The sequence below is a fragment of the Cuculus canorus genome, chromosome 1 (assembly GCF_017976375.1).
Source record: "Cuculus canorus isolate bCucCan1 chromosome 1, bCucCan1.pri, whole genome shotgun sequence".
In the NCBI taxonomy this organism is placed as follows: domain Eukaryota; kingdom Metazoa; phylum Chordata; class Aves; order Cuculiformes; family Cuculidae; genus Cuculus; species Cuculus canorus.
Window position 1 is genome coordinate 732,305 of NC_071401.1, and position 24,951 is coordinate 757,255.

The window sequence follows — 24,951 nt, forward strand, 5'->3', positions numbered from 1 at the left end:
CCCATGGGATATAGGGTGACCTGATGGGGTGATCCCATGGCCAAGGAGAAGGGGGAAGGGAGCTGCTGGTGGGCTGGAGCTCCAGGAGGGGAGCAGGAGCTTTTGGGGGGCACCAAGGAGAAGGGAGCTGCTGGTGGGCTGGAGCTCCAAGAGGGGAGCAGGAGCTTTTGGGGGGCACCAAGAAGAAGGGGGAAGGGAACTGCTGGAGCTCCAAGAGGGGAGCAGGAGCTTTTGGGGGGCACCAAGAAGAAGGGGGAAGGGAACTGCTGGAGCTCCAGGAGGGGAGCAGGAGCTTTTGGGGGGCACCAAGGAGAAGGGGGAAGGGAGCTGCTGGTGCGTTGGAGGTCCAAGAGGGGAGCAGGAGCTTTTGGGGGGCACCAAAGAGAAGGGGGAAGGGAGCTGCTGGTGGGGTGGAGCTCCAAGAGGAGAGCAGGAGCTTTTGGGGGGCACCAAGGAGAAGGGGGAAGGGAGCTGCTGGTGGGCTGGAGCTCCAGGAGGGGAGCAGGAGCTTTTGGGGGGCACCAAGGAGAAGGGGGAAGGGAGCTGCTGGTGGGCTGGAGCTCCAGGAGGGGAGCAGGAGCTTTTGGGGGGCACCAAGAAGAGGGGGGAAGGGAGCTGCTGGTGGGCTGGAGCTCCAAGAGTGGAGCAGGAGCTTTTGGGGGGCACCAAGAAGAAGGGTGAAGGGAGCTGCTGGTGGGCTGGAGCTCCAGGAGGGGAGCAGGAGCTTTTGGGGGGCACCAAGGAGAAGGGGGAAGGGAGCTGCTGGTGGGCTGGAGCTCCAGGAGGGGAGCAGGAGCTTTTGGGGGGCACCAAGGAGAAGGGAAGGGGGACGTGGAGGAGGATGGGGATGAGCGGAGGGAGCAGGGGCAGCTGCGAGGGGGTCCGGAGGTGGATCGGAGTGCGGAGGGGAAGAGGAGATCGAGGGGTTGGGGCCTCTCGGCTGCAGTGGAAAAGCTGCTGCAGCTCCAGGGGAAATGCTACTTGAATTAATCATGGCGCTGCTGCCGTGCCAAGCCCAGGAGGAGGCTGCTGGCAGCGCGAGGAAATAACTTTCGCAGGAATTTGGACGGAGCGCAGCTCTTCTGGCGGTTAACGACAGCGCTCACCTCCCCCACAGCCTCCCCAGCATCTCCTCCAGCGGCGGCGTCTCGGGGTCCCCCCGAGCTCCCCCACGTCACGGGAACGGGGTGCTCCCCTCCCCTCCTGCATCCCACCGTCTGGATTCAGGGATTGGGGAGCAACGTGCAAATGGGTCTGGAAATGGGTTAACGCTGAGCCCCTCTTCCCAAGAAACCAACGCTGAGCCCCTCTTCCCAAGAAACCAACGGCTCTGGAAATGGGTTAACGCTGAGCCCCTCTTCCCAAGAAACCAACAGGTCTGGAAATGGGTTAACGCTGAGCCCCTCTTCCCGAGAAACCAACGAAATGGGTTAACGCTGAGCTCCTCTTCCCGAGAAACCAACGCTGAGCCCCTCTTCCCAAGAAACCAACACTGAGCCCCTCTTCCCAAGAAACCAATGCTGAGCCCCTCTTCCCAAGAAACCAACGGGTCTGGAAATGGGTTAACGCTGAGCCCCTCTTCCCAAGAAACCAACGGGTCTGGAAATGGGTTAACGCTGAGCCCCTCTTCCCAAAAAACCAACGGGTCTGGAAATGGGTTAACGCTGAGCCCCTCTTCCCAAGAAACCAACGCTGAGCCCCTCTTCCCAAGAAACCAACGGGTCTGGAAAGGGGTTAACGCTGAGCCCCTCTTCCCAAGAAACCAACGGGTCTGGAAATGGGTTAACACTGAGCTCCTCTTCCCAAGAAACCAACGGCTCTGGAAATGGGTGAACACTGAGCCCCTCTTCCCAAGAAACCAACGGCTCTGGAAATGGGTGAACACTGAGCCCCTCTTCCCAAGAAACCAACGGCTCTGGAAATGGGTTAACGCTGAGCCCCTCTTCCCAAGAAACCAACGGCTCTGGAAATGGGTTAACGCTGAGCCCCTCTTCCCGAGAAACCAACGGGTCTGGAAATGGGTTAACGCTGAGCCCCTCTTCCCAAGAAACCAACGGGTCTGGAAATGGGTTAACGCTGAGCCCCTCTTCCCAAGAAACCAACGCTGAGCCCCTCTTCCCAAGAAACCAACGCTGAGCCCCTCTTCCCAAGAAACCAACGGGTCTGGAAATGGGTTAACGCTGAGCCCCTCTTCCCGAGAAATCAACGCTGAGCCCCTCTTCCCGAGAAACCAACGCTTGTCGTGATGTCCTCCCCCCTCCCGCCCCTCTCCTTGGCAGTGAAGGCAGAGAGCGTTGCTCCTCTCGCTGCTCACAGAATCACCGAATCCCCAGGTTGGAAAGGACCCATTGGATCATGGAGTCCAACCGTTCCCAACACTCCCTAAACCATGGCCCTCAGCACTTCATCCACCCGTTCCTTAAACACCTCCAGGGAAGGCGACTCGACCCCCTCCCTGGGCAGCTGTTCCAGTGCCGATGACTCTTTCCATGAAGAATTCTTTTCTGATATCCAACCTGAACCTCCCCTGGCGGAGCTTCAGGCCATTCCCTCTTGCCCTGTCCCCTGTCACTTGGGAGAAGAGCCCAGCTCCCTCCTCTCCACAACCTCCTTTCAGGCAGTTGTAGAGAGCAATAAGGTCTCCCCTCAGCCTCCTCTTCTCCAGGCTAAACACCCCCAGCTCTCTCAGCCGCTCCTCATCAGACGTTCTCCAGCCCCTCACCAGCTTCGTTGCTCTTCTCTGGACACACTCCAGAGCCTCAACATCCTTCTTGTGGTGAGGGGACAGAACTGAACACAGTATTCGAGGTGCGGTCTCACCAGTGCCGAGTACAGAGGGAGAATCCCCTCCCTGGCCCTGCTGGTGACCCCATTTCTGATCCAAGCCAAGATGCCGTTGGCCTTCTTGGCCCCCTGGGCACTCTGCTGGCTCATGGTCAGTCACTGTCAACCATCACCCCCAGGTCCTTCTCCTCCGTGCAGAAGAGCTCCCCGCGTGGCTGCTCCCCGACTCCTCTCCAGTCGCCCCCTTCCGCAGGAAAACCGATGATCCGTCAACGTTCTCCACCAGGAAGATGGGAGACGTGGTCCGATCCACCCTTCGCTTCACACAGGTTCTTCCTCTCTGGGCCACGGCCCAAGCGGCCGACCCGGAGGCACACGTGGTGCACGGTCAGTCCCACCAAATCGCACCTCAGAATCATGGGATGATGGATTCATTCCGGTTGGAAAAGCCCTCCAAGCTCACCCAGACCAACCATCAGCCAACTGAACCGTGTCCAAAGCGCCACACGGGTTTTGAACCCCTCCAAGGATGAGGACTCCATCACGGCGTCCACCATGGTTTCACCACTCTTTCCATGAAGGAATTCCTCCCAGTATCCAATCTGAACCTCCCCTGATGCAACCTGAGTGTCCTCTCATCCCATCCCTTGTTCCTTGGGAGCAGAGCCCAACCCTCGCTTGGCTCCAACCTCCTTTCCAGGAGCTGCGGAGAGCGATGAGGTCTCCCCTCAGCCTCCTCTTCTCCACACCAAACCCCTCCAGGTCCCTCAGCCCCTTCCCTGGTTCTCCAACCCCTTCCACAGCTCCGTTCCCTTCTCCGGATGCGCTCCATCCCCTCAAGGTCTTTCTTGTCCTGAGGGATCCAGAACTGACCCCAGGATTCGAGGTGTGGCCTCACCGGGGGGACAATCCTGTCCCTGCTCCTGGTGGCCACCCCATGGCTGATCCAAGCCAGGATGTTGGTGGCCTTCTTGGCCACCTGGGCCACCGTTGGCTGATGTTCAGCTGCTCTCAACCGACACCCCCAGGTCCTTTTCCATGGGGGAGCGTTCCAGCCGCTCTTCCCCATTTGAACCCCTTCAGCTTTGGGCAGACCTTGGAGCTCATCCTGGGTCCATCACACAGAGTGGACCTCTCGATGTCCTAAGCTCTCATGGCCATCATGTGGACCTGGACCAAATCCAGACCTCACCGGAGACCCTTGGATAAGCCCTGACGCCTGGAAGCCACGGAGAGATGGGTTGATTGCCCTCAGGGGCTGTGGGACAACTTGACATGGGTCATCTTGTAGGACACAAGGTGACCGGATGTGGGTGATCCCATGGACATGGGACAACCTGATGCAGATGATCCTGTGGGAGATGGGGCGACCTGACATGGATGATCCCATGGGACACGCGGCAACTTGACATGGGTGGTGCCGTAGGGTGACCTGACATGGATGATCCCATGGGACACGTGGCAACCTGACGCGGATGTTCCTACCGGACACGAGGAGACCTGATGAAGGTGGTCCCATGGGACACGGGGTGACCTGACGTGGATGATTCCGTGGGACATGGGGCAACCTGGCACGGGTGATGCCATGGAATACGAGGCAACCTACCACGGGTGATGCCGTAGGTTGACCTGCCATGGATGATCCTGTGGGACACACGGTCACCGGATGCGGATGATCTTACGGGACACGGGGAGACCTGACGTGGCGGATCCTGTGGGACACGAGGCAGCCGTGGCTGATGCCAAAGGGTGACCCGATGCGGGCGATTCCATGGGACACACGTCAACACGGCGCGAACGATGCCGCGGCAAACGGGGCAACCTGGCGTGGGCAATCCCATGGGATGCAGGATGACCCCATGCGGGTCATCCCGTGGGACACGATGCTGGCCACCACGGATGGTGATGGTACCTCCTCGTTTGAGGCAACCAGGGACTGAGTTGCGGCCGCAGCGAGTGGCTCTGCCCCAAGCTTGGACTCCTTGCCCCGGCTCTCGCCGCGGCCCCGTGCCGAGCCGGCAGCCTGGCCGGCCTCCTTTCCCATCCTCTCCCGTTTCCCGGCTGAGAGGAAGCGGCAGCAGATGTGCGAGCTGTTTGCTTTGTGCCGAGGCCACGCGGGAGTTACCTGCGCTCGGCCCAGATGCTCCAGTTCCAAACGAAACGCCACGGTTGAGCCAAGAGCACGGAATCCAAGCCAAAACCCTCGGCCGATGCCGGGCCAACGCCGTCCCCCGCGCGGAGCCGGGATGGCCCCTGCGCGGCACTGACCTCACCACGGCCTGGGACCGACTTCCGTGCCATCCCCATGGTCCCCAAAGCATCTCAGCCCCTCCGAGGTCCCCTCCTTCCCGTCCTCGCGCAGCCGCCATCTCCGATTGCATTTCCAGAACGCCTTCCCACCCGGCGAGCGGCACCGAGCAGGAAGGCACGGAGAAGGAGAGAGAGAGAGGGGCCTCCCGTCAGGGGCTGCCGCAGCTCCGTCCTCACCCGGGGACGCGGCTCCTCCACTCCCACCCCATCCCTGGGGCCACCGTCCTCGGACCCTTCCCCGTCTCTGTCTCCTGATCCTCTCCCTGTCCCCATCCCACCCACCCGGTGTGGAGCGTTGCCTTCCGTGGACCAAACCCAAACCTTCTCCCACCCAAATCTTCCGCCTCGTCCGCCACGCGCTTCTCCTGCCCACGCTTCTCCTGCCCACAAATCCCTCCCAACCCGTCCCAGATCATAGAGTCGTGGAATCATGGAATCATTTGGGTTGAAAGGGACCTCAAAACCCATCCAGTCCCAATCCATCTTCCACCGGATCGCGTTGCTCAAAGCCCCACCCAACCTGGTCTTGATCTGCCCCATCCTCAACTTGTCGCCGTTCCTTCTCTACTCTACCCCCAACCCTTCCTTCCACCCGGTCCCAATCCATCTTCCACCGGATAGTGCTGCTCAAAGCCCCTCCCAACCTGGTCTTGATCTTCCCCATCCTCAACTTGTCACCATTCCTTCTCTACTCTACTCCCAACCCTTCCTTCCACCCAGTCCCAATCCATCTTCCATCGGATCACGTTGCTCAAAGCTCCACCCAACCTGGTCTTGATCTGCCCCGTCCTCAACTTGTCACCGTTCCTTCTCTACTCTGCTCCCAACCCTTCCTTCCACCCAGTCCCAATCCATCTTCCACCGGATCGCGCTGCTCAAAGCCCCACCCAACCTGGTCTTGATCTGCCCCATCCTCAATTTGTCACCGTTCCTTCTCTACTCTACACCCAACCCTTCCTTCCACTCAGTCCCAATCCATCTTCCATCGGATCGCGTTGCTCAAAGCCCCACCCAACCTGGTCTTGATCTTCCCCGTCCTCAATTTGTCACCGTTCCTTCTCTACTCTATCCCCAACCTTCGCTTCCATCCAGTCCCAATCCATCTTCCAGCAGATCACGATGCTCAAAGCCCCACCCAACCTGGTCTTGATCTGCCCCATCCTCAATTTGTCACCGTTCCTTCTCTACTCTACCCCCAACCCTTCCTTCCACCCAGTCCCAATCCATCTTCCACCGGATCGCGTTGATCTAAGCCCCTCCCAACCTGGTCTTGATCTGCCCCGTCCTCAACTTGTCACCGTTCCTTCTCTACTCTCCCCCCAACCCTTCGTTTCCACCCAGTCCCTCCTTCCCCACACACTCCTGTCCCTCATCCCCTGCACTCATCCACCCCACAAGGCCCTCTCCAGCCCTCCCACCCCATCTTATCTCACCCCACATGTCCCCTGCAACCACACCCCTCGTGCCCCATGCTCCTCCTCCCCAGCAGTGCACCTGCAGACCAGGATATCTCACCAGCTCCACCACCTCCTCCAGGTCCATCTGGAAGCTCTTTTCCATGGATGGGTTGATGGACCTCCTCCTGCCTTGACTCATGGACCCCAGAATTCCCGTTTCCTGTCCTCCTGGCCCCGTGGCCACCGCTTACCACCACGGCCCCAAGCAGACATCCCAACATCCCACGACTCTCCAGTCTTCCCAGGGATTTGTCCTGGTGGACAGTCTGGATGCTGCTTTGGTTGACTCCTGTTCCCCACCGACAGCCCCAAACCCCACATCTCCCCTCAGATGGGCTCCATCGCCCACTTCCGACAACCACAGCTCCGGGTCCTGAGCTGAGATGGAAACGGCGAATGCAGGGAAGGCAAAATATCCAAACCACGAAGGGCATCACCGGTAGGTGGGATCATGGAACGGGTTGGGTTGCACCTCAAAGCCCATCCAGTTCCAGTCCCCTGTGGTGGACAGGGACAATCACAGAATCCTTGAGGTTGGAAAAGCCCTCCAAGCTCATCCAATCTGACCCTCAGCCCAATCCCACCAACTCAATCATGTCCCCAAGTGCTCCATCCACGTGGTTTTTGAACCCCTCCAGGGATGAGGACTCCACCACGGCCCTGAGAAGCTTCTGCCACGGTTTCACCACTCTTTCCATGAAGGAATTTCCCCCAATATCCAATCTAACCCTCCCCTGATGCAACCTGAGTGTCTTCTCATGCATCCCTTGTTCCTGGGGAGCAGAGCCCGACCCCCTCTTGGCTCCAACCTCCTTTCCAGGAGCTGCAGAGAGCGATGAGGGTCTCCCCTCAGCCTCATCTTCTCCACACTGAACCCCTCCAGGTCCCTCAGCCCCTTCCCTGGTTCTCCAGCCCCTTCCCAGCTCCGGATGTGCTCCATCCCCTCAATGTCTTCCTCGTCTTGAGGGGCCCAAAATCGAACCCCGGATTCGAGGCGCATCTCAGGGTCCCCAGAACCTGTGAGAGGGGCATCTCCTCTCCATCCTCTGCTGTGTCCTCTCACCACGCGAGGGCCGACGCCGGACGTGTGTCCCTCAGCTCTAAACCCCACCGACGCTCTTTCCAAGTTAATTGTGCATAATTAACGCTATTGTTCACCACCAGCCTCACGAACGCTGACGAACTTCAGCTAACGACCTCACAGGGATGGGAGAGAGAACTTCGCAGCTTGGCTACCAAAGGTCTCACCCGTGTTCCTGAGCACTGTTTCGGTCATCCCGGCGCACGTGGGCCCCAATATTTGAGGCCATCAACGTGCTTTGCACAAAGGACACCACCCGGCACTCGCGTGGGGTCCTCCGTTCCAGCATTCCCACCGCAACCGTTGTCCATTCGAGCCATGACCACCACCGCCCAACGCCTCCAAGCAGCAGATCTCCCACCCCAAAGAGCCTCAGGCGGTCCCCGCCGCGCCCTCCTCGGTCACACCTACCTGTAAGAAGCAGGTCCCGACGGGGGTGTTCTCCTTCAGGGAGACGTTGTAGAAGTTGCTCCTGAAGACCGGCTCGTTGTCGTTGACGTCCTGCAGGGCCACACGGACCACGGCTGAAGAAGAGAGGGCCGGGGTTCCCCTGTCGGTGGCCAGCACGGTCAGCTGAGGCTGGGGGTCCTTCTCGTAATCCAGCGGGGCGGCGGTGGTGATGATCCCCGTGGTGGGGTCAATGGCAAACCAGCTGGAATGGGCGTCTCGGCCGTGGAGGATGCTGTACCGCACCTCCCCGTTGGGACCTTGGTCCTTGTCACGAGCCGTCACCTGCAGGACGAAGCTGCCGGGGTACACCACCTCGGGGATGCTCTGCTTGTACTCCTGCTGGTCAAAGAGAGGTGGGTTGTCGTTGATATCCATCACCTGGAGCACAAAGGCTGATTCCGCCCGGAGCGGCGGCGTTCCCGAGTCCGTAGCCGTCACCCGCAGGTCGTAGGAGTCTCTCTCTTCCCGATCCAGAAGTTGATCCACGCAGATCAAGTAGATGATGTTGTCCTTGGTGGTGAGGGCAAACTTGCCGTCGCCTCCCTCCAGCGTGACGTTGACGTTGGAGTACTCGCCATAATCCGGGTCGGACACGGAGATGCGAGCCACGTACTGTCCAGGCTGGGCTCCCTCGGAGATCTGCGGGGAGCCGTCCTCGCTCAGGAAGATGATGGTCATGGTGGGCTGGTTGTCGTTGTAGTCGCGCACGTGAATGGTGACGAAGGCCGTGGTGACCTCAGGATGGACGGCCCTGTCCCTCGCCTGCACCACCAGCTCGTGCACCTTCTTCACTTCGTAGTCCAGACCTTTGTTGAGTTTGATGACTCCAGTCCGGGAGTCGATGGTGAAGTATTGGTCGGGATCGCTCTGCCGCCGGTTGATCTCGTAGACCACATCCCCGTTGTCGCCTTCATCCGCGTCGGAAGCGAAGACCTGCAGGATGCTGCTGCCCGGTTTCAGGTTCTCCGAGATGAGAGTGTGGTAGCGGCTCTGGTTGAAGGTCGGAGCGTTGTCGTTGATGTCCTGGATGGACACGTCCAACGTCATCTGGCTGCTCCGGGGAGGAGATCCACCATCATAGGCTTCCAAGAGCAGCGAGTACGACGAGCGGTTCTCCCGATCCAAGACGTTGCTGACCACCAGGTCGAGATAGAGGACGCCGTTGGGTCCTCGGCGCGTTTCCAGGCGGAACGCCTGCCCCACGTTCCCTCCCTTGATCACGTAACCTTGCGTGTTGAGGAGACCGCTGTCGGCGTCGAAGGCCGGGTCCAAGGGGAAGCGGCTGCCGACGGGCGTGTGCTCCGGGATCTGGAAGGTGCCGCGCTCTTTGGGAAAAGCCGGAGCGTGGTCATTGATGTCGTTCACTTGGATGTTCACCTCGACCGTGACGCCTTCTGGGGTGACGGCGATGAAGCTGTAGCGGTCCCGCGTCTCTCGGTCGAGGACGCGAGCCGTTTGGATGATGCCCGTGTTCTCATCGATGCCCAAGTCGGTGGTGACGCCGCTGCCTTCCTGAGCCGAGATGAAATACATGTAGGCGCTCGTTCCCGGCGGCAGCCCCGCGCTGATGTCCCCGATGATGGTGCCGGCGGGTTGCTCCTCATCGATTTGTAGCTCCAAGGTGCCCAGGACGGCGGATCCCTGCCCTGCCCGCAGGGCCCCCAGCAGCACCAGCAGCTCCAGCAGAACCACGGCGGAGCCCTTCATCTGCTCCATCGCCAGCGACTCGCAGAGCCGAGAGGGGCTCCGTCTCCTTCTCCTCTCCTTTAATCCCGCCTGGAATGCAGATCAGAAGACGCCGGTTAAGAGGGAGCAGCAAAGGAAGGGCAGAAAGGAATCAGGAAGGTTCCCATATGGGTTCCCCCCACCCCCAATATGGAATCGGGAAGGTTGGAAAAGACCTCCGAGATCATCCGGTCCAACCGAAATGGAGAAAAAGACGCCCCACCACGTCCCGACTGCTCCCGGACGGCTCAAGCCCTCCCGAAGGGATGGGATAGGACCTGGATCAGCCCAGCGGGAGCCACCGGCGGAGGTTCTCAGCTGGTGCCCATCACCGGGAAGCGTCCATCCCCACCACCCACCATCCCAGGCAGCGCCGGAGCGCGCGTTCCTGCGCCTTTAACAGCTGAGCGAGGCTGTCTGCAAGAGGACAGGGATTCCTGGAGAAACAACAGCCTCTCTCCACCCTGGAAAAAAAAAAACAAGAAAAAGCTCGGAGAGGGCTCAGTGCCTTCCAGGACCGCATCGGTGCCAAGAAAAAAAACCACCACCACCCCACGCCCCATGCGGCACAAATCCGGCGTCCTGGGAGGGATCAGCGGAGCCGGAGCGGGCGTACATCCCACAAACAATAAATCCGAGGGGCTGCGGTGCAAAGGATGCCCCCATGGTTTGGGTGGAGGTGCCCCAATGGGGTACCATGGGAGGCGGCGGCGGCAGAGGAGGAAGGCAGCAGCTCCTTCGGCACCGGCAGCTGCTCTGTCTGCCTTGGCCGTCCCACACCCTCCCCTGCTCCCTCTCCTTTGTCTCCTCGCCGCTCCGTCTGCCTCCTTCCCTCCATTTCCCCCTGCCGTAGCTTCGTTTCACTGCAGCGGTTGGGGGGAGGGAAGAGTTGGATCCCCACCGCAGCATCATCCCTTGGAGACGCCGGACACCTTCCCAACAACCCAACCGCCCTCATTGGGACAACCCAATGACCACCCCCATCCTCACCCCAAATCCACCATCCCGGGACTCGGCGGCTTCCTCGGAGGTGGCTCCAATGGAGCGGAGTCGGCGGGGATGGCGGCGGTATGAGCTCACACTTGGACTCGCTTGAAAGCGGTCGCCGATGGGCTCCGAACGGCACTCGGGAGCCGCTGGTGGCATTGGTGGGGGGACACCGCCTGGTTTTGGGGGGGCTACGAGCGGCCAAAAAGATCCTAAACCGGGGTTAAACCCTTCCCAATTCGCAAGGGATGGAGAGAGGTTATTCCCAGGTTCCCTTTCCCACCTCAGCTCCTTTGGGCATTGGTTTTCCCGAAGGAAAGTATCAAAAAGAGGGGTTTTTTGGGTGGTTTTTTGGTGCTGATGGGGCTTCCAAGGAAATCCACACACTGAGAAAGTCGGAATCGTCGTCACCGCTCAGGAGCGGCGGTTCGGGGATGCTGAGGACCTGCAGGAGAAAAGGGGTGCTGAGCGCAGGGGTGCTGAGCCGGGAAGGGCGGGTGGGCACAGCCGGAACGCGGGGAGAGAGGGGAAAGGGTCCTCCAACGAGGAAACGGTGCCGTCCTAAGGGACCTCCGGCGGCTCGGTCCGTGGGAAGGAGCAGGAAAGGGGGTTCAGGGGCAGGAAAGGGGGTACGGGGTAGGAAAAGGGGTATGGGGGCAGGAAAAGGGCGTACAGGGGCAGGAAAGGGGGTTTAGGGGTAGGAAAGGGGGTGTGGGGCAGGAAAGGGGAGTTCAGGGGAAGGAAAGGGGGTGTAAGGGCAGGAAAGGGGGTTTAGGGGTAGGACAGGGGGTGTAGGGGCAGGAAAGGGGGTGTGGGGGCAGGAAAAAGGGTTTAGGGGTAGGAAAGGTGGTGTAAAGACAGGAAAAGGGGGTTTAGGGGTAGGAAAGGGGGTGTAGAGGGAGGAAAGGGGGTTTAGGGGTAGGACAGGGGGTTCAGGGGCAGAAAAGGGGGTGTAAGGGGTAGGAAAGGGGGTTTGGGGGCAGGAAAAGGGGGTGTAAGGGGTAGGAAAGAGGGTTTAGGGGTAGGACAGGGGGTTCAGGGGCAGGAAAAGGGGGTGTAGGGGAAGGAAAGGGGGTGCAGAGGCAGGAAAGGGGGTTCAGGGGCAGGAAAGGGGGTTTGGGGGCAGGGAAGGGGGTGTAGGAGCAGGAAAGGGGGTTTAGGGGTTAGGACAGGGGGTTTAGGGGTTAGGACAGAGGGTTTAGGGGCAGGACAGGGGTTTAGGGGTTAGGAGGGGGGTTTAGGGGTTAGGACTGAGGGTTTAGGGGTTAGGACAGAGGGTTTAGGGGTTAGGACAGAGGGTATGGGGTAAGGACAGGGGGTTTAGGAGCAGGACAGAGGGTTTAGGGGGTAGGACAGGGGGTTTAGGGGTAAGGACAGGGGGTTTAGGGGTAAGGACAGGGGGTTTAGGGGTAGGACAGAGGGTTTAGGGGTTAGGACAGGGGGTTTAGGGGTTAGGACAGGGGGTTTGGGGTAAGGACAGGGGGTTTAGGGGTTAGGACAGAGGGTTTAGGGGTTAGGACAGGGGGTTTAGGGGCAGGACAGGGGGTTTAGGGGTTAGGACAGGGGGTTTAGGGGTTAGGACAGAGGGTTTAGGGGTTAGGACAGGGGGTTTAGGGGTTAGGACAGAGGGTTTAGGGGTTAGGACAGAGGGTTTAGGGGTTAGGACAGAGGGTTTAGGGGTTAGGACAGGGGGTTTAGGGGTTAGGACAGAGGGGTTTAGGGGTTAGGACAGAGGGTTTAGGGGTTAGGACAGAGGGTTTAGGGGTTAGGACAGGGGGTTTAGGGGTTAGGACAGGGGTTTAGGGGTTAGGACAGGGGGTTTAGGGGTTAGGACGGGGGTTTAGGGGTTAGGACAGGGGGTTTAGGGGTTAGGACAGAGGGTTTAGGGGTTAGGACAGGGGGTTTAGGGGTTAGGACAGAGGGTTTAGGGGTTAGGACAGAGGGGTTTAGGGGTTAGGACAGGGGGTTTAGGGGTAAGGACAGAGGGTTTAGGGGTTAGGACAGGGGGTTTAGGGGTTAGGACAGAGGGTTTAGGGGTTAGGACAGAGGGGTTTAGGGGTTAGGACAGGGGGTTTAGGGGTTAGGACAGAGGGTTTAGGGGTTAGGACAGGGGGTTTAGGGGTTAGGACAGAGGGTTTAGGGGTTAGGACAGGGGGTTTAGGGGTTAGGACAGAGGGTTTAGGGGTTAGGACAGAGGGTTTAGGGGTTAGGACGGGGTTTAGGGGTTAGGACAGAGGGTTTAGGGGTTAGGACGGGGTTTAGGGGTTAGGACAGGGGGTTTAGGGGTTAGGACAGAGGGTTTAGGGGTTAGGACAGGGGGTTTAGGGGTTAGGACGGGGTTTAGGGGTTAGGACAGGGGGTTTAGGGGTTAGGACAGGGGTTTAGGGGTTAGGACAGGGGGTTTAGGGGTTAGGACAGGGGGGTTAGGGGTTAGGACAGGGGGTTTAGGGGTTAGGACAGGGGGTTTAGGAGTTAGGACAGGGGGTTTAGGGGTTAGGACAGAGGGTTTAGGGGTTAGGACAGGGGTTTTAGGGGTTAGGACAGGGGGTTTAGGGGTAAGGACAGGGGGTTTAGGGGTTAGGACAGAGGGTTTAGGGGTTAGGACAGAGGGTTTAGGGGTTAGGACAGGGGGTTTAGGGGTTAGGACAGGGGTTTAGGGGTTAGGACAGGGGGTTTAGGGGTTAGGACAGGGGGGTTAGGGGTTAGGACAGGGGGTTTAGGGGTTAGGACAGAGGGTTTAGGGGTTAGGACAGGGGGTTTAGGAGTTAGGACAGGGGGTTTAGGGGTTAGGACAGAGGGTTTAGGGGTTAGGACAGGGGTTTTAGGGGTTAGGACAGGGGGTTTAGGGGTTAGGACAGGGGTTTTAGGGGTTAGGACAGAGGGTTTAGGGGTTAGGACGGGGGGTTTAGGGGTTAGGACAGGGGTTTAGGGGTTAGGACAGAGGGTTTAGGGGTTAGGACAGAGGGTTTGGGGTAAGGACGGGGTTTAGGGGTTAGGACAGGGGGTTTAGGGGTTAGGACAGAGGGTTTAGGGGTTAGGACAGAGGGTTTGGGGTAAGGACAGGGGGTTTAGGAGCAGGACAGAGGGTTTAGGGGTTAGGACAGGGGGTTTAGGGGTTGGACAGGGGTTTAGGGGTTAGGACAGGGGGTTTAGGGGTTAGGACGGGGGTTTAGGGGTTAGGACGGGGGGTTTAGGGGTTAGGACTGAGGGTTTAGGGGTTAGGACAGGGGGTTTAGGGGTTGGACAGGGGTTTAGGGGTTAGGACAGGGGGTTTAGGGGGTAGGACAGGGGGTTTAGGGGTTAGGACAGGGGGTTTAGGGGTTAGGACAGAGGGTTTAGGGGGTAGGACAGAGGGTTTAGGGGTTAGGACAGAGGGTTTAGGGGTTAGGACAGGGGGTTTAGGGGGTTAGGACAGAGGGTTTAGGGGTTAGGACAGGGGGTTTAGGGGTTAGGACAGGGGGTTTAGGGGTAAGGACAGGGGGTTTAGGGGTTAGGACAGAGGGTTTAGGGGGTAGGACAGGGGGTTTAGGGGTTAGGACAGAGGGTTTAGGGGTTAGGACGGGGTTTAGGGGTTAGGACAGGGGGTTTAGGGGTTGGGACAGAGGGTTTAGGGGTTAGGACAGAGGGTTTAGGGGTTAGGACAGGGGGTTTAGGGGCAGGACAGGGGGTTTAGGGGTTAGGACAGAGGGTTTAGGGGTTAGGACAGGGGGTTTAGGGGCAGGAGAGAGGGTTTAGGGGCAGGACAGGGGGTTTAGGGGTTAGGACAGGGGGGTTTAGGGGTTAGGACAGAGAGTTTAGGGGTTAGGACAGAGCGTTTAGGGGTTAGGACAGAGAGTTTAGGGGTTAGGACAGGGGGTTTAGGGGTTGGGACAGAGGGTTTAGGGGTTAGGACAGAGGGTTTAGGGGTTAGGACAGAGAGTTTAGGGGTTAGGACAGGGGGTTTAGGGGTTAGGACAGAGGGTTTAGGGGTTAGGACAGAGGGTTTAGGGGTTAGGACAGGGGGTTTAGGGGTTGGGACAGAGGGTTTAGGGGTTAGGACAGAGGGTTTAGGGGTTAGGACAGAGAGTTTAGGGGTTAGGACAGAGGGTTTAGGGGTTAGGACGGAGGGTTTAGGGGTTAGGACAGGGGATTTAGGGGTAGGACAGGGGGTGTAGGGGTTAGGACAGAGGGTTTAGGGGTTAGGACGGAGGGTTTAGGGGTTAGGACAGGGGGTTTAGGGGTTAGGACAGGGGGTTTAGGGGTTAGGACAGGGGTATAGGGGTTAGGACAGAGGGTTTAGGGGTTAGGACAGGGGGTTTAGGGGTTAGGACAGGGGGTTTAGGGGTTAGGACGGGGGTTTAGGGGTAAGGACAGGGGGTTTAGGGGTAAGGACAGAGGGTTTAGGGGTAAGGACAGAGGGTTTAGGGGCAGGACAGGGGGTTTAGGGGTTAGGACAGGGGGTTTAGGGGTTAGGACAGAGGGTTTAGGGGTTAGGACAGGGGTTTAGGGGTAAGGACAGGGGGTTTAGGGGTAAGGACAGAGGGTTTAGGGGTTAGGACAGGGGGTTTAGGGGTTAGGACAGGGGGTTTAGGGGTTTGGACGGGGGTTTAGGGGTTAGGACAGGGGGTTTAGGGGTTAGGACAGGGGGTTTAGGGGTTAGGACAGGGGGTTTAGGGGTTAGGACAGGGGGTTTAGGGGTTAGGACAGAGAGTTTAGGGGTTAGGACAGAGGTTTTAGGGGTTAGGACAGAGGGTTTAGGGGTTAGGACAGGGGGTTTAGGGGCAGGACAGGGGGTTTAGGGGTTAGGACAGAGGGTTTAGGGGTCAGGACAGGGGTTTAGGGGCAGGAAAGGGGGTTTAGGGGTTAGGACAGAGGGTTTAGGGGTTAGGGCAGGGGGTTTAGGGGTTAGGACAGAGGGTTTAGGGGTAAGGACAGGGGGTTTAGGGGCAGGACAGAGGGTTCAAAGCTTTGGTTTGGGGCAAAGAGTGGATAAAAAGGGGAGCAGAAAAAGAGGGAGAGGGTGGGGGCTCCCTGGGGCGCTCCTGGACTGGTTTTGGGTTGGAAGGAACCTTAAAGATCATATAAAGACCAATCCCAGTGGGCAAAGAGGATGGGGCGAAGGCGAAACGTCTTGGGGGGCTCCTGGACCCGCTCAGGGCACGGCTACGGGGTACAAAACTCATGCGATGGAGGAGCGACGTCGCTCAAGGAGCGAAGCAAAGGCTGTTGGGGAGGAGAGAACCTCAACGAGCGACTCCGGGGAGCGCGAAGAGCATCGGAGAGCGCGGGGGGCAACCAGGGAGCAGAAATTGGGGTCCTTTGGGGTGGGGAATTGTGTGAACTGTGCCATGAGAATCTGTCCCAGGAGGTGTTTGGGGTCCGGAACCACCGTGAAGGGGTTGAGAAGAGGATGGAGTGAGCTGTGATGAACATCAGCATCTCCACGATGATGGATGAGGGCACCAGGAGAGCCCACCACACAGGTATTTAGGGAATAAAAGGTCAGGAATTCATGGAATCAGAGAATCCCCAGGTTGGGAAGGACACTGGTGTGAAGCAACTGCCATGAGAACCTCTTCCAGGAGGTGTTTGGGGTCTGGAACCACCGTGAAGGGGTTGAGAAGAGGATGGAGTGAGCTGTGATGAACATCAGCATCTCCATGATGATGGATAAGGGCACCAGGAGAGCCCAGCACACTGGTATTTAGGGAATAAAAGGTCAGGAATTCATGGAATCAGAGAATCCCAAGGTTGGAAAAGACACTGATGTGAAGCAACTGCCGTGAGAATCTCTTCCAGGAGGTGTTTGGGGTCTGGAACCACCGTGAAGGGGTTGGGAAGAGGATGGAGAACAGATGTGAAGATGATGTGAAGAACATCAGCATCTCCACGCTGATGGATGAGGGCACCGGGAAAGACCACCGCACATCATATTAAGGGAATAAAAGGTCAGGAATTCATGGAAGCAAAGAACCCAAGAACCCCCAGGTTGGAAAAGACCTTGGAGATCCTCAAGTCCAACCTGTCCACCACGGAAGGATCCATGCCTGAGGCAGAAGGCCTCTCCTCGCGGCCCCACGGTGACCCCAGCAGAGCCGAGGGCCTCCGCCGCGCACCCCACAACCCGATGTCAGCGCTCGCCGCGCTCCATCCGAGCAGCAGAAGCTGCTGAGGACGGACCCGCCATGAAGATGCTTTTGAGCCTCGGGTCCAGATGGTGAAGGTTGAGAAGGGCGGTGGATGGGCGCTGAGCTCCAGGCATTGACCGGGAAGATGCTTTTCCCTTCCACACACCCACGGATCCCTCTCTCCGGAGCTCCAGGTTGTCCACCCTCCACCCTGGAGCTCAGCCTCGGGCTCACAACTCGCTCGCGCCGCTGCCCGCCGTCGTCTCCAGACCTCCTGGCTCTCTTCCCACCCATCCTTCATGCCCACCACCCACCCTGGTGTCCCTCTGGTCCCAGCTCCGAGCGGTGACTGCTCCTGGTGACCCATCCTTCTCAAGAAGCTCCGCTCAAGCTCCACCACCTCCCGGCTCATCCCATTCCAGGGCTCTGCCAACGCTTCCCGAAGAGTACCCAATTCCCACCATCCCAACCCATGGGGAGACCTCCGGCTGCTCCGTCTCTGCTGATGTTCATGGGCTCTTAGGGTTCCTTCTCCCTCGGAATCCTACGATCTTGGGGTTCCACGTCCCGTTTGGGGCGTCAGAACCCATTGGTCACCCCATTATTGGGCTCTCTGCCCCACTGAGGGCTTTAACACCCATTGGTCACCCCATTATTGGGCTCTCTGCCCCACTGGGGGCTTCAGCACCCATTGGTCACCCCAATATTGGGCTCTCTGCCCCACTTGGGGCTTCAGCACCCATTGGTCACCCCATTATTGGGCTCTCTGCCCCACTGGTCACCCCAATATTGGGCTCTCTGCCCCACTTGGGGGCATCAGCACCCACTGGTCACCCCATTATTGGGCTCTCTTCCCCCCTGGTCACCCCACTATTGGGCTCTCTGCCCCACTTGGGGCATCAACACCCATTGGTCACCCCATTATTGGGCTCTCTGCCCCACTGGGGCTTCAACACCCATTGGTCACCCCATTATTGGGCTCTCTTCCCCCCTGGTCACCCCATTATTGGGCTCTCTGCCCCATTGGGGGCTTTAACACCCACTGGTCACCCCATTATAGGGCTCTCTGCCCCACTTGGGGCTTCAGCACCCATTGGTCACCCTAATATTGGGCTCTCTGCCCCACTGGTCACCCCATTCCTGGGCTCTCTGCCCCATTGGTCACCCCATTATTGGGCTCTCTGCCCCACTTGGGGCTTCAGCACCCATTGGTCACCCCATTATTGGGCTCTCTGCCCCACGGGTCACCCCATTATTGGGCTCTCTGCCCCACTTGGGGCATCAACACCCACTGCTCACCCCATTATTGGGTGCTCTGCTCCTATCCCGCACCATCCTGCTCCTCTGCTCCTATCCCGCACCATCCTGCTCCTCTGCTCCTATCCCGCGCCATCCTGCTCCTCTGCTCCTGTCCCGCACCATCCTGCTCCTCTGCACCTATCCCGCACCATCCTGCTCCTCTGCTCCTATCCCGCACCATCCTGCTCCTCTGCTCCTGTCCCGCACCATCCTGCTCCTCCGCTCCTGTCCCGCACCATCCTGCTCCTCCGCTCCTATCCCGCACCATCCTGCTCCTCTGCTCCTATCCCGCACCATCCTGCTCCTCCGCTCCTGTCCCGCACCATCCTGCTCCTCCGCTCCTGTCCCGCACCATCCTGCTCCTCTGCTCCTATCCCGCGCCATCCTGCTCCTCTGCTCCTATCCCGCACCATCCTGCTCCTCCGCTCCTGTCCCGCACCATCCTGCTCCTCTGCTCCTATCCCGCACCATCCTGCTCCTCCGCTCCTGTCCCGCACCATCCTGCTCCTCCGCTCCTATCCCGCACCATCCTGCTCCTCCGCTCCTATCCCGCACCATCCTGCTCCTCTGCTCCTGTCCCGCACCATCCTGCTCCTCCTCTCCTGTCCCGCACCATCCTGCTCCTCTGCTCCTATCCCGCACCATCCTGCTCCTCTGCTCCTATCCCGCACCATCCTGCTCCTCCGCTCCTATCCCGCACCATCCTGCTCCTCTGCTCCTATCCCGCACCATCCTGCTCCTCTGCTCCTATCCCGCACCATCCTGCTCCTCCGCTCCTATCCCGCACCATCCTGCTCCTCTGCTCCTATCCCGCACCATCCTGCTCCTCTGCTCCTATCCCGCACCATCCTGCTCCTCTGCTCCTATCCCGCACCATCCTGCTCCTCTGCTCCTATCCCGCACCATCCTGCTCCTCTGCTCCTGTCCCGCACCATCCTGCTCCTCCGCTCCTATCCCGCACCATCCTGCTCCTCTGCTCCTATCCCGCACCATCCTGCTCCTCTGCTCCTATCCCGCACCATCCTGCTCCTCTGCTCCTGTCCCGCACCATCCTGCTCCTCTGCTCCTGTCCCGCACCATCCTGCTCCTCCGCTCCTATCCCGCACCATCCTGCTCCTCTGCTCCTATCCCGCACCATCCTGCTCCTCTGCTCCTGTCCCGCACCATCCTGCTCCTCCGCTCCTATCCCGCACCATCCTGCTCCTCTGCTCCTGTCCCGCACCATCCTGCTCCTCCGCTCCTATCCCGCACCATCCTGCTCCTCCTCTCCTATCCCGCACCATCCTGCTCCTCTGCTCCTATCCCGCACCATCCTGCTCCTCCGCTCCTATCCCGCACCATCCTGCTCCTCCTCTCCTATCCCGCACCATCCTGCTCCTCCGCTCCTATCCCGCACCATCCTGCTCCTCCTCTCCTATCCCGCACCATCCTGCTCCTCTGCTCCTATCCCGCACCATCCTGCTCCTCCGCTCCTATCCCGCACCATCCTGCTCCTCCGCTCCTGTCCCGCACCATCCTGCTCCTCTGCTCCTATCCCGCACCATCCTGCTCCTCCTCTCCTATCCCGCACCATCCTGCTCCTCTGCTCCTATCCCGCACCATCCTGCTCCTCCTCTCCCACTCCTCCTCCTCCACTCCGGTTCCTGCTCGGGCGCGGCCCCCCCGCAGCCCCCCCCACCTCCTCCCCCCCCCGCACCCCCCTCCCCCGCACCCCCCCCCCCCCCCCGCAGCCCCCCCCCGCCCCATTGTCTGCGCAGCGCACGGAGAACAAAGCCACCGTTTCCCCTCCCGGTGCCAATCCCGATCCCAGTTCTGCTCGGGATCCTTCTCCCACTCCCGTTCCCGGGTCCCGATCCTGCTCCCGGTCTCCCAGATCGGTCCCAATCCCTCTCCCGCTCCCAATCCTGGTCTCAGTCCTGATCCCTCTCCCGGTCCCAATCCTGGTCTCAATGCTTTTCCCGGTCCCAATCCTGCTCCCAATCCCGGTTCCAATCCTGCTCCCGGTCCTAATCCTGCTCCCTCTCCCGGTCCCATCTCGGTCCCAACCCTGCTCCCACTCCCAATCCCGGTCCCAATCCTGCTCCTTCTCCCGGTCCCATCCTGCTCCCGGTCCCAATCCCGGTCCCAATCCTGATCTTGCTCCCAATCCTGCTCCCTCTCCCACTCCCAATCCCGGTCCCAATCCTGCTCCTGGTCCCAATCCTGCTCCCTCTCCCGGTCCCATCCTGCTCCCAATCCTGCTCTTGCTCCCAATCCTGCTCCCGGTCCCAATCCTGCTCCCGGTCCCAATCCTGCTCCCCGTCCTGCTCCTTCTCCCGGTCCCATCTCGGTCCCAATCCTGCTCCCACTCCCAATCCCGGTCCCAATTCTGCTCCTGGCCCCAATCCTGCTCCCTCTCCCGGTCCCAATCCTGCTCCCAATCCTGCTCCTGCTTCCAATCCTGCTCCCCGTCCTGCTCCCTCTCCCGGTCCCATCTCGGTCCCAATCCCGGTCCCAATCCTGCTCTTGCTCCCAATCCTGCTCCCGGTCCCAATCCTGCTCCTTCTCCCCGTCCCATCCTGCTCCTACTCCCGGTCCCATCCTGCTCCCGGTCCCAATCCCTGTCCCAGTCCCGGTCCCAATCCTGCTCTTGCTCCCAATCCTGCTCCTGGTTCCAATCCTGCTCCCTGTCCTGTTCCCTCTCCCGGTCCCATCTCGGTCCCATCCTGCTCCCGGTCCCAATCCCGGTCCCAATCCTGCTCCCAATCCTGCTCCTACTCCCTGTCCCAATCCTGGTCCCGGTCCCAATCCCGGTCCCATGCTGCTCCCGGTCCCTCTCCCGGTCCAATCCTGCTCCTGGTCCCAATCCTGCTCCCACTCCCAATCCCGGTCCCATCCTGCTCCTTCTCCCGGTCCCATCCTGCTCCCGGTCCCAATCCCGGTCCCAATCCTTCTCCCAGTCCCAGTCCTGCTCCTTCTCCCGGTCCCATCCCTCTCCCGTTCCCATTCCCGTTCCCGTTCCCTCTCCCGTCTCCCGTCTCCCATTGCCGTTCCCGTTCCCGTCTCCCGTTCCCGTTCCCATTGCCGTTCCCGTTCCTCACCCGGTGGTTCTGCGGCGCCGCTCACATTCCCGCGGCTCCGGCGCTGCGGAGGCGCCTTTCAGCCCTTCCCGGTAACCGCCGCCCTTTTCGGTTGCCTTCCGACCCGGTGCCTTCCCGCTTTCTCGATATATCGCGATATACCGTTGTCCCACGATCCGAGCCTCTCGCTCTCCGGTGCGGCAGCTGCCCCGGTATCCCGGTATCCCGGTATCCCGGTATCCCGGCACCTCGATATCCCGGTTTCCCGGTGCCTCGGTTTCCCGACGAGCCCGGTATCCCGGTTTCCCACTTTCCCGGTGTCACGATATCCCGGTATCCACGGGGTCTCGCTTTCCTGGAGCCCCGGTGTCCTGGTATCCCGGTTTCCCCGGTATCCCGGTTTCCCCGGTGTCCCGGTGTCCTGGAGCTCCCGTATCCCGATATCCCGATATCCCCCGAGCGCTGCTCGTGGCTCCGACTGCAACCCGAGCGCTGCCCGCCCCGTCCCCGCCCCCGGGAATGGGACCGGGAAAGGGCGGAGAGAGGGGGGGAACGGCCCATGGAGACCCCCGGGAATGGGACCGGGACAACCGGGATCCATGGATGGAGGGCAGGAAGGGTCTGCAGAGGGATCTGGAGAACCTGGATCCATGGGTGGAGGGCAGGAAGGGTCTGCAGAGGGATCTGGAGAACCCGGATCCATGGATGGAGGGCAGGAAGGGTCTGCAGAGGGATGTGGAGAACCTGGATCCATGGGTGGAGGGCAGGAAGGGTCTGCAGAGGGATCTGGAGAACCCGGATCCATGGGTGGAGGGCAGGAAGGGTCTGCAGAGGGATCTGGAGAACCTGGATCCATGGATGGAGGGCAGGAAGGGTCTGCAGAGGGATCTGGAGAACCTGGATCCATGGATGGAGGGCAGGAAGGGTCTGCAGGGGGATCTGGAGAACCTGGATCCATGGATGGAGGGCAGGAAGGGTCTGCAGAGGGATCTGGAGAACCTGGATCCATGGGTGGAGGGCAGGAAGGGTCTGCAGAGGGATCTGGAGAACCTGGATCCATGGATGGAGGGCAGGAAGGGTCTGCAGAGGGATCTGGAGAACCTGGATCCATGGATGGAGGGCAGGAAGGGTCTGCAGAGGGATCTGGAGAACCTGGATCCATGGATGGAGGGCAGGAAGGGTCTGCAGAGGGATCTGGAGAACCTGGATCCATGGATGGAGGGCAGGAAGGGTCTGCAGAGGGATGTGGAGAACCTGGATCCATGGATGGAGGGCAGGAAGGGTCTGCAGAGGGATCTGGAGAACCTGGATCCATGGGTGGAGGGCAGGAAGGGTCTGCAGAGGGATCTGGAGAACCTGGATCCATGGATGGAGGGCAGGAAGGGGTCAGTTTTGGAACCTTCACTCCAAGAAAGACCTTGAGGTCCTGGAGCGCGTCCTGAGAAGGGAACGGAGCTGGGAAGGCGCTGGAAGAACCAGGGAAGGGGCTGAGGGACCCGGAGGGGTTTGGTCTGGAGAAGATGAGGCCAAAGGGAGACCTCATTGATCTCCTACTGAAAGGAGGTTGTGGTGAGGTGGGTTCTGGTCTCTTCTCCCAAAGAACAAAGGATGGGATGAGAGGAAAGAGCCTCAAGTTGCTCCAGTGGAGGGTTGGGTTGGACGTTGGGAGAAGTTCCTTCATGGAAAGGGTGGTGAAGCCCTGGCAGAGGTTGTCCAGGGTGGTGGTGGCGTCCCCATCCCTGGAGGGGTCCAAAAGCTGTGTTGATGTGGTGCTGAGGGGTGTGGTGTAGAGGTGGGTTTGGGAGGGTTGGGTTCATGGTTGGACTACACCATCTTGGAGGTCTTTTGAAGCCTCGGTGATTCTGTGACTCTACTCCACATCTTCTTTGCCTCAGTCTTCACTGGCAGCCTCTCTTCCAACACCTCTGGAGGCTCCAACCTGAGCCCAACCACCAACCAACCCCATTGTCCCAACTGACCCCATCTCCAGAAGCGCCATCACCACATGGTTTTGAAGCCCTCCAGGAATGGAGACTCCACCACCGCTCTTCGCAGCCTCTCCCGGGGCTTCACTGCTCTTTCCATGAAGGAACTTCTCCCAACGTCCAACCCCAACCCTCCACCGGAGCAACTCGAGGCCATTTCCTTTTGTCCATCCCTCGTTCCTTGGAAGAAGACACCAACACCCACCTCACCACAACCTCCTTTCCAGGAGCTTCCGAGAGCGATGAGGAAAGACCTGGAAAGACGCCGAAGTTGCTCCTCAACTGGATCGGATCCCTCTGGGAAGGTCCATCCTGTGGGATGGACTTGGTTGCTCCAAGGCTTCCAGTCTTGCAGGTTGGTGTTGGACTCCAAAGTCCCAAACAGGAAATCCTTCTAGGATGTCCTCTGGCTCCGATTCCCGGATGTTTGGAGCAAGCAAAGGCTTCCTGCCTTCCGGATGGAGGATAAAAATAAGCGGGCACCTGCTTGGACCATGCGTGGTCAGGGCAGAAGGTGGGGATGGAAGCTGGGAGTGAGTTATTTCGGGGTGAAATCCCTAGTTTGCCTTTTCCACTTGGAATGGTGAGGAAATCCGTGAGCTATCAAGAGTTCCAAGACCATCTCAGCTGGAAAAAGGCGCACTTCTCCCGGTTGCATCAGCGTTGCAGCTTTGGATGCAGAGGTGGGTCAAAAAGAGATGGTGCTGCTGGAGGAACCCAACCGGAGAGCTTTGAACCTCATGGTGGGAGATGACTTCTGCACCTCCTGTTTCCCTACGTGGATGCGAAGCTCCCAACACATGAAGTTCCGGCACTCGGAGCGGTTCTGTGCCGTAGGGTTTGTTCCTGAGGAGCCTGGAGCCATGGAATGGTTTGGGTTGGAAAGGACCTCAAAGGTCATAGAGTCATGGAATGGTTTGGGTTGGAAAGGACCTCAAAGGTCATAGAGTCATGGAATGGTTTGGGTTGGAAAGGACCTCAAAGGTCATAGAGTCATGGAATGGTTTGGGTTGGAAAGGACCTCAAAGGTCATAGAGTCATGGAATGGTTTGGGTTGGAAAGGACCTCAAAGGTCATAGAGTCATGGAATGGTTTGGGTTGGAAAGGACCTCAAAGGTCATAGAGTCATGGAATGGTTTGGGTTGGAAAGGACCTCAAAGATCGTAGAGTCATGGAATGGTTTGGGTTGGAAAGGACCTCAAAGATCGTAGAGTCATGGAATGGTTTGGGGTGGAAAGGACCTCAAAGATCATAGAGCCATGGAATGGTTTGGGTTGGAAAGGACCTCAAAGGTCATAGAGCCATGGAATGATTTGGGTTGGAAAGGACCTCAAAGATCATAGAGCCATGGAATGGTTTGGGTTGGAAAGGACCTCAAAGATCGTAGAGTCATGGAATGGTTTGGGGTGGAAAGGACCTCAAAGGTCATAGAGTCATGGAATGGTTTGTGTTGGAAAGGACCTCAAAGGTCATAGAGTCATGGAATGGTTTGGGTTGGAAAGGACCTCAAAGGTCATAGAGCCATGGAATGGTTTGGGTTGGAAAGGACCTCAAAGGTCATAGAGTCATGGAATGGTTTGGGTTGGAAAGGACCTCAAAGGTCATAGAGCCATGGAATGGTTTGGGTTGGAAAGGACCTCAAAGCCCATCTGGTTCCTCCCCTGCCACGGGCAGGACGCCTCCCACTGGATTGGTTTGCTCCAAGCC

General features: G+C 59.3%; 1 protein-coding gene across 5 annotated transcripts in view; it reads right to left on the minus strand.

Moving 5' to 3' along the window:
- DCHS1 (dachsous cadherin-related 1) overlaps positions 1–21,678 on the minus strand; it is a 104,208-nt gene extending 82,530 nt beyond the window's left edge. Inside the window, exons 1-2 of one of the 5 annotated variants that reach the window (XM_054078867.1) lie at positions 21,281–21,678; positions 8,044–9,858 (exon numbers count right to left, since the gene is read on the minus strand). In XM_054078867.1, the coding sequence (XP_053934842.1) occupies positions 8,044–9,798 (1,755 nt within the window). In that variant the 5' untranslated portion in view covers positions 9,799–9,858; positions 21,281–21,678. Of the gene's footprint in view, positions 1–8,043; positions 9,859–9,983; positions 10,065–10,085; positions 10,484–10,503; positions 10,766–21,280 lie in introns of those variants that run through there. The other 4 variants (XM_054078844.1, XM_054078849.1, XM_054078875.1 and 1 more) reach the window with 4 other exon arrangements.
- Positions 21,679–24,951: the final 3,273 nt, after the last annotated feature.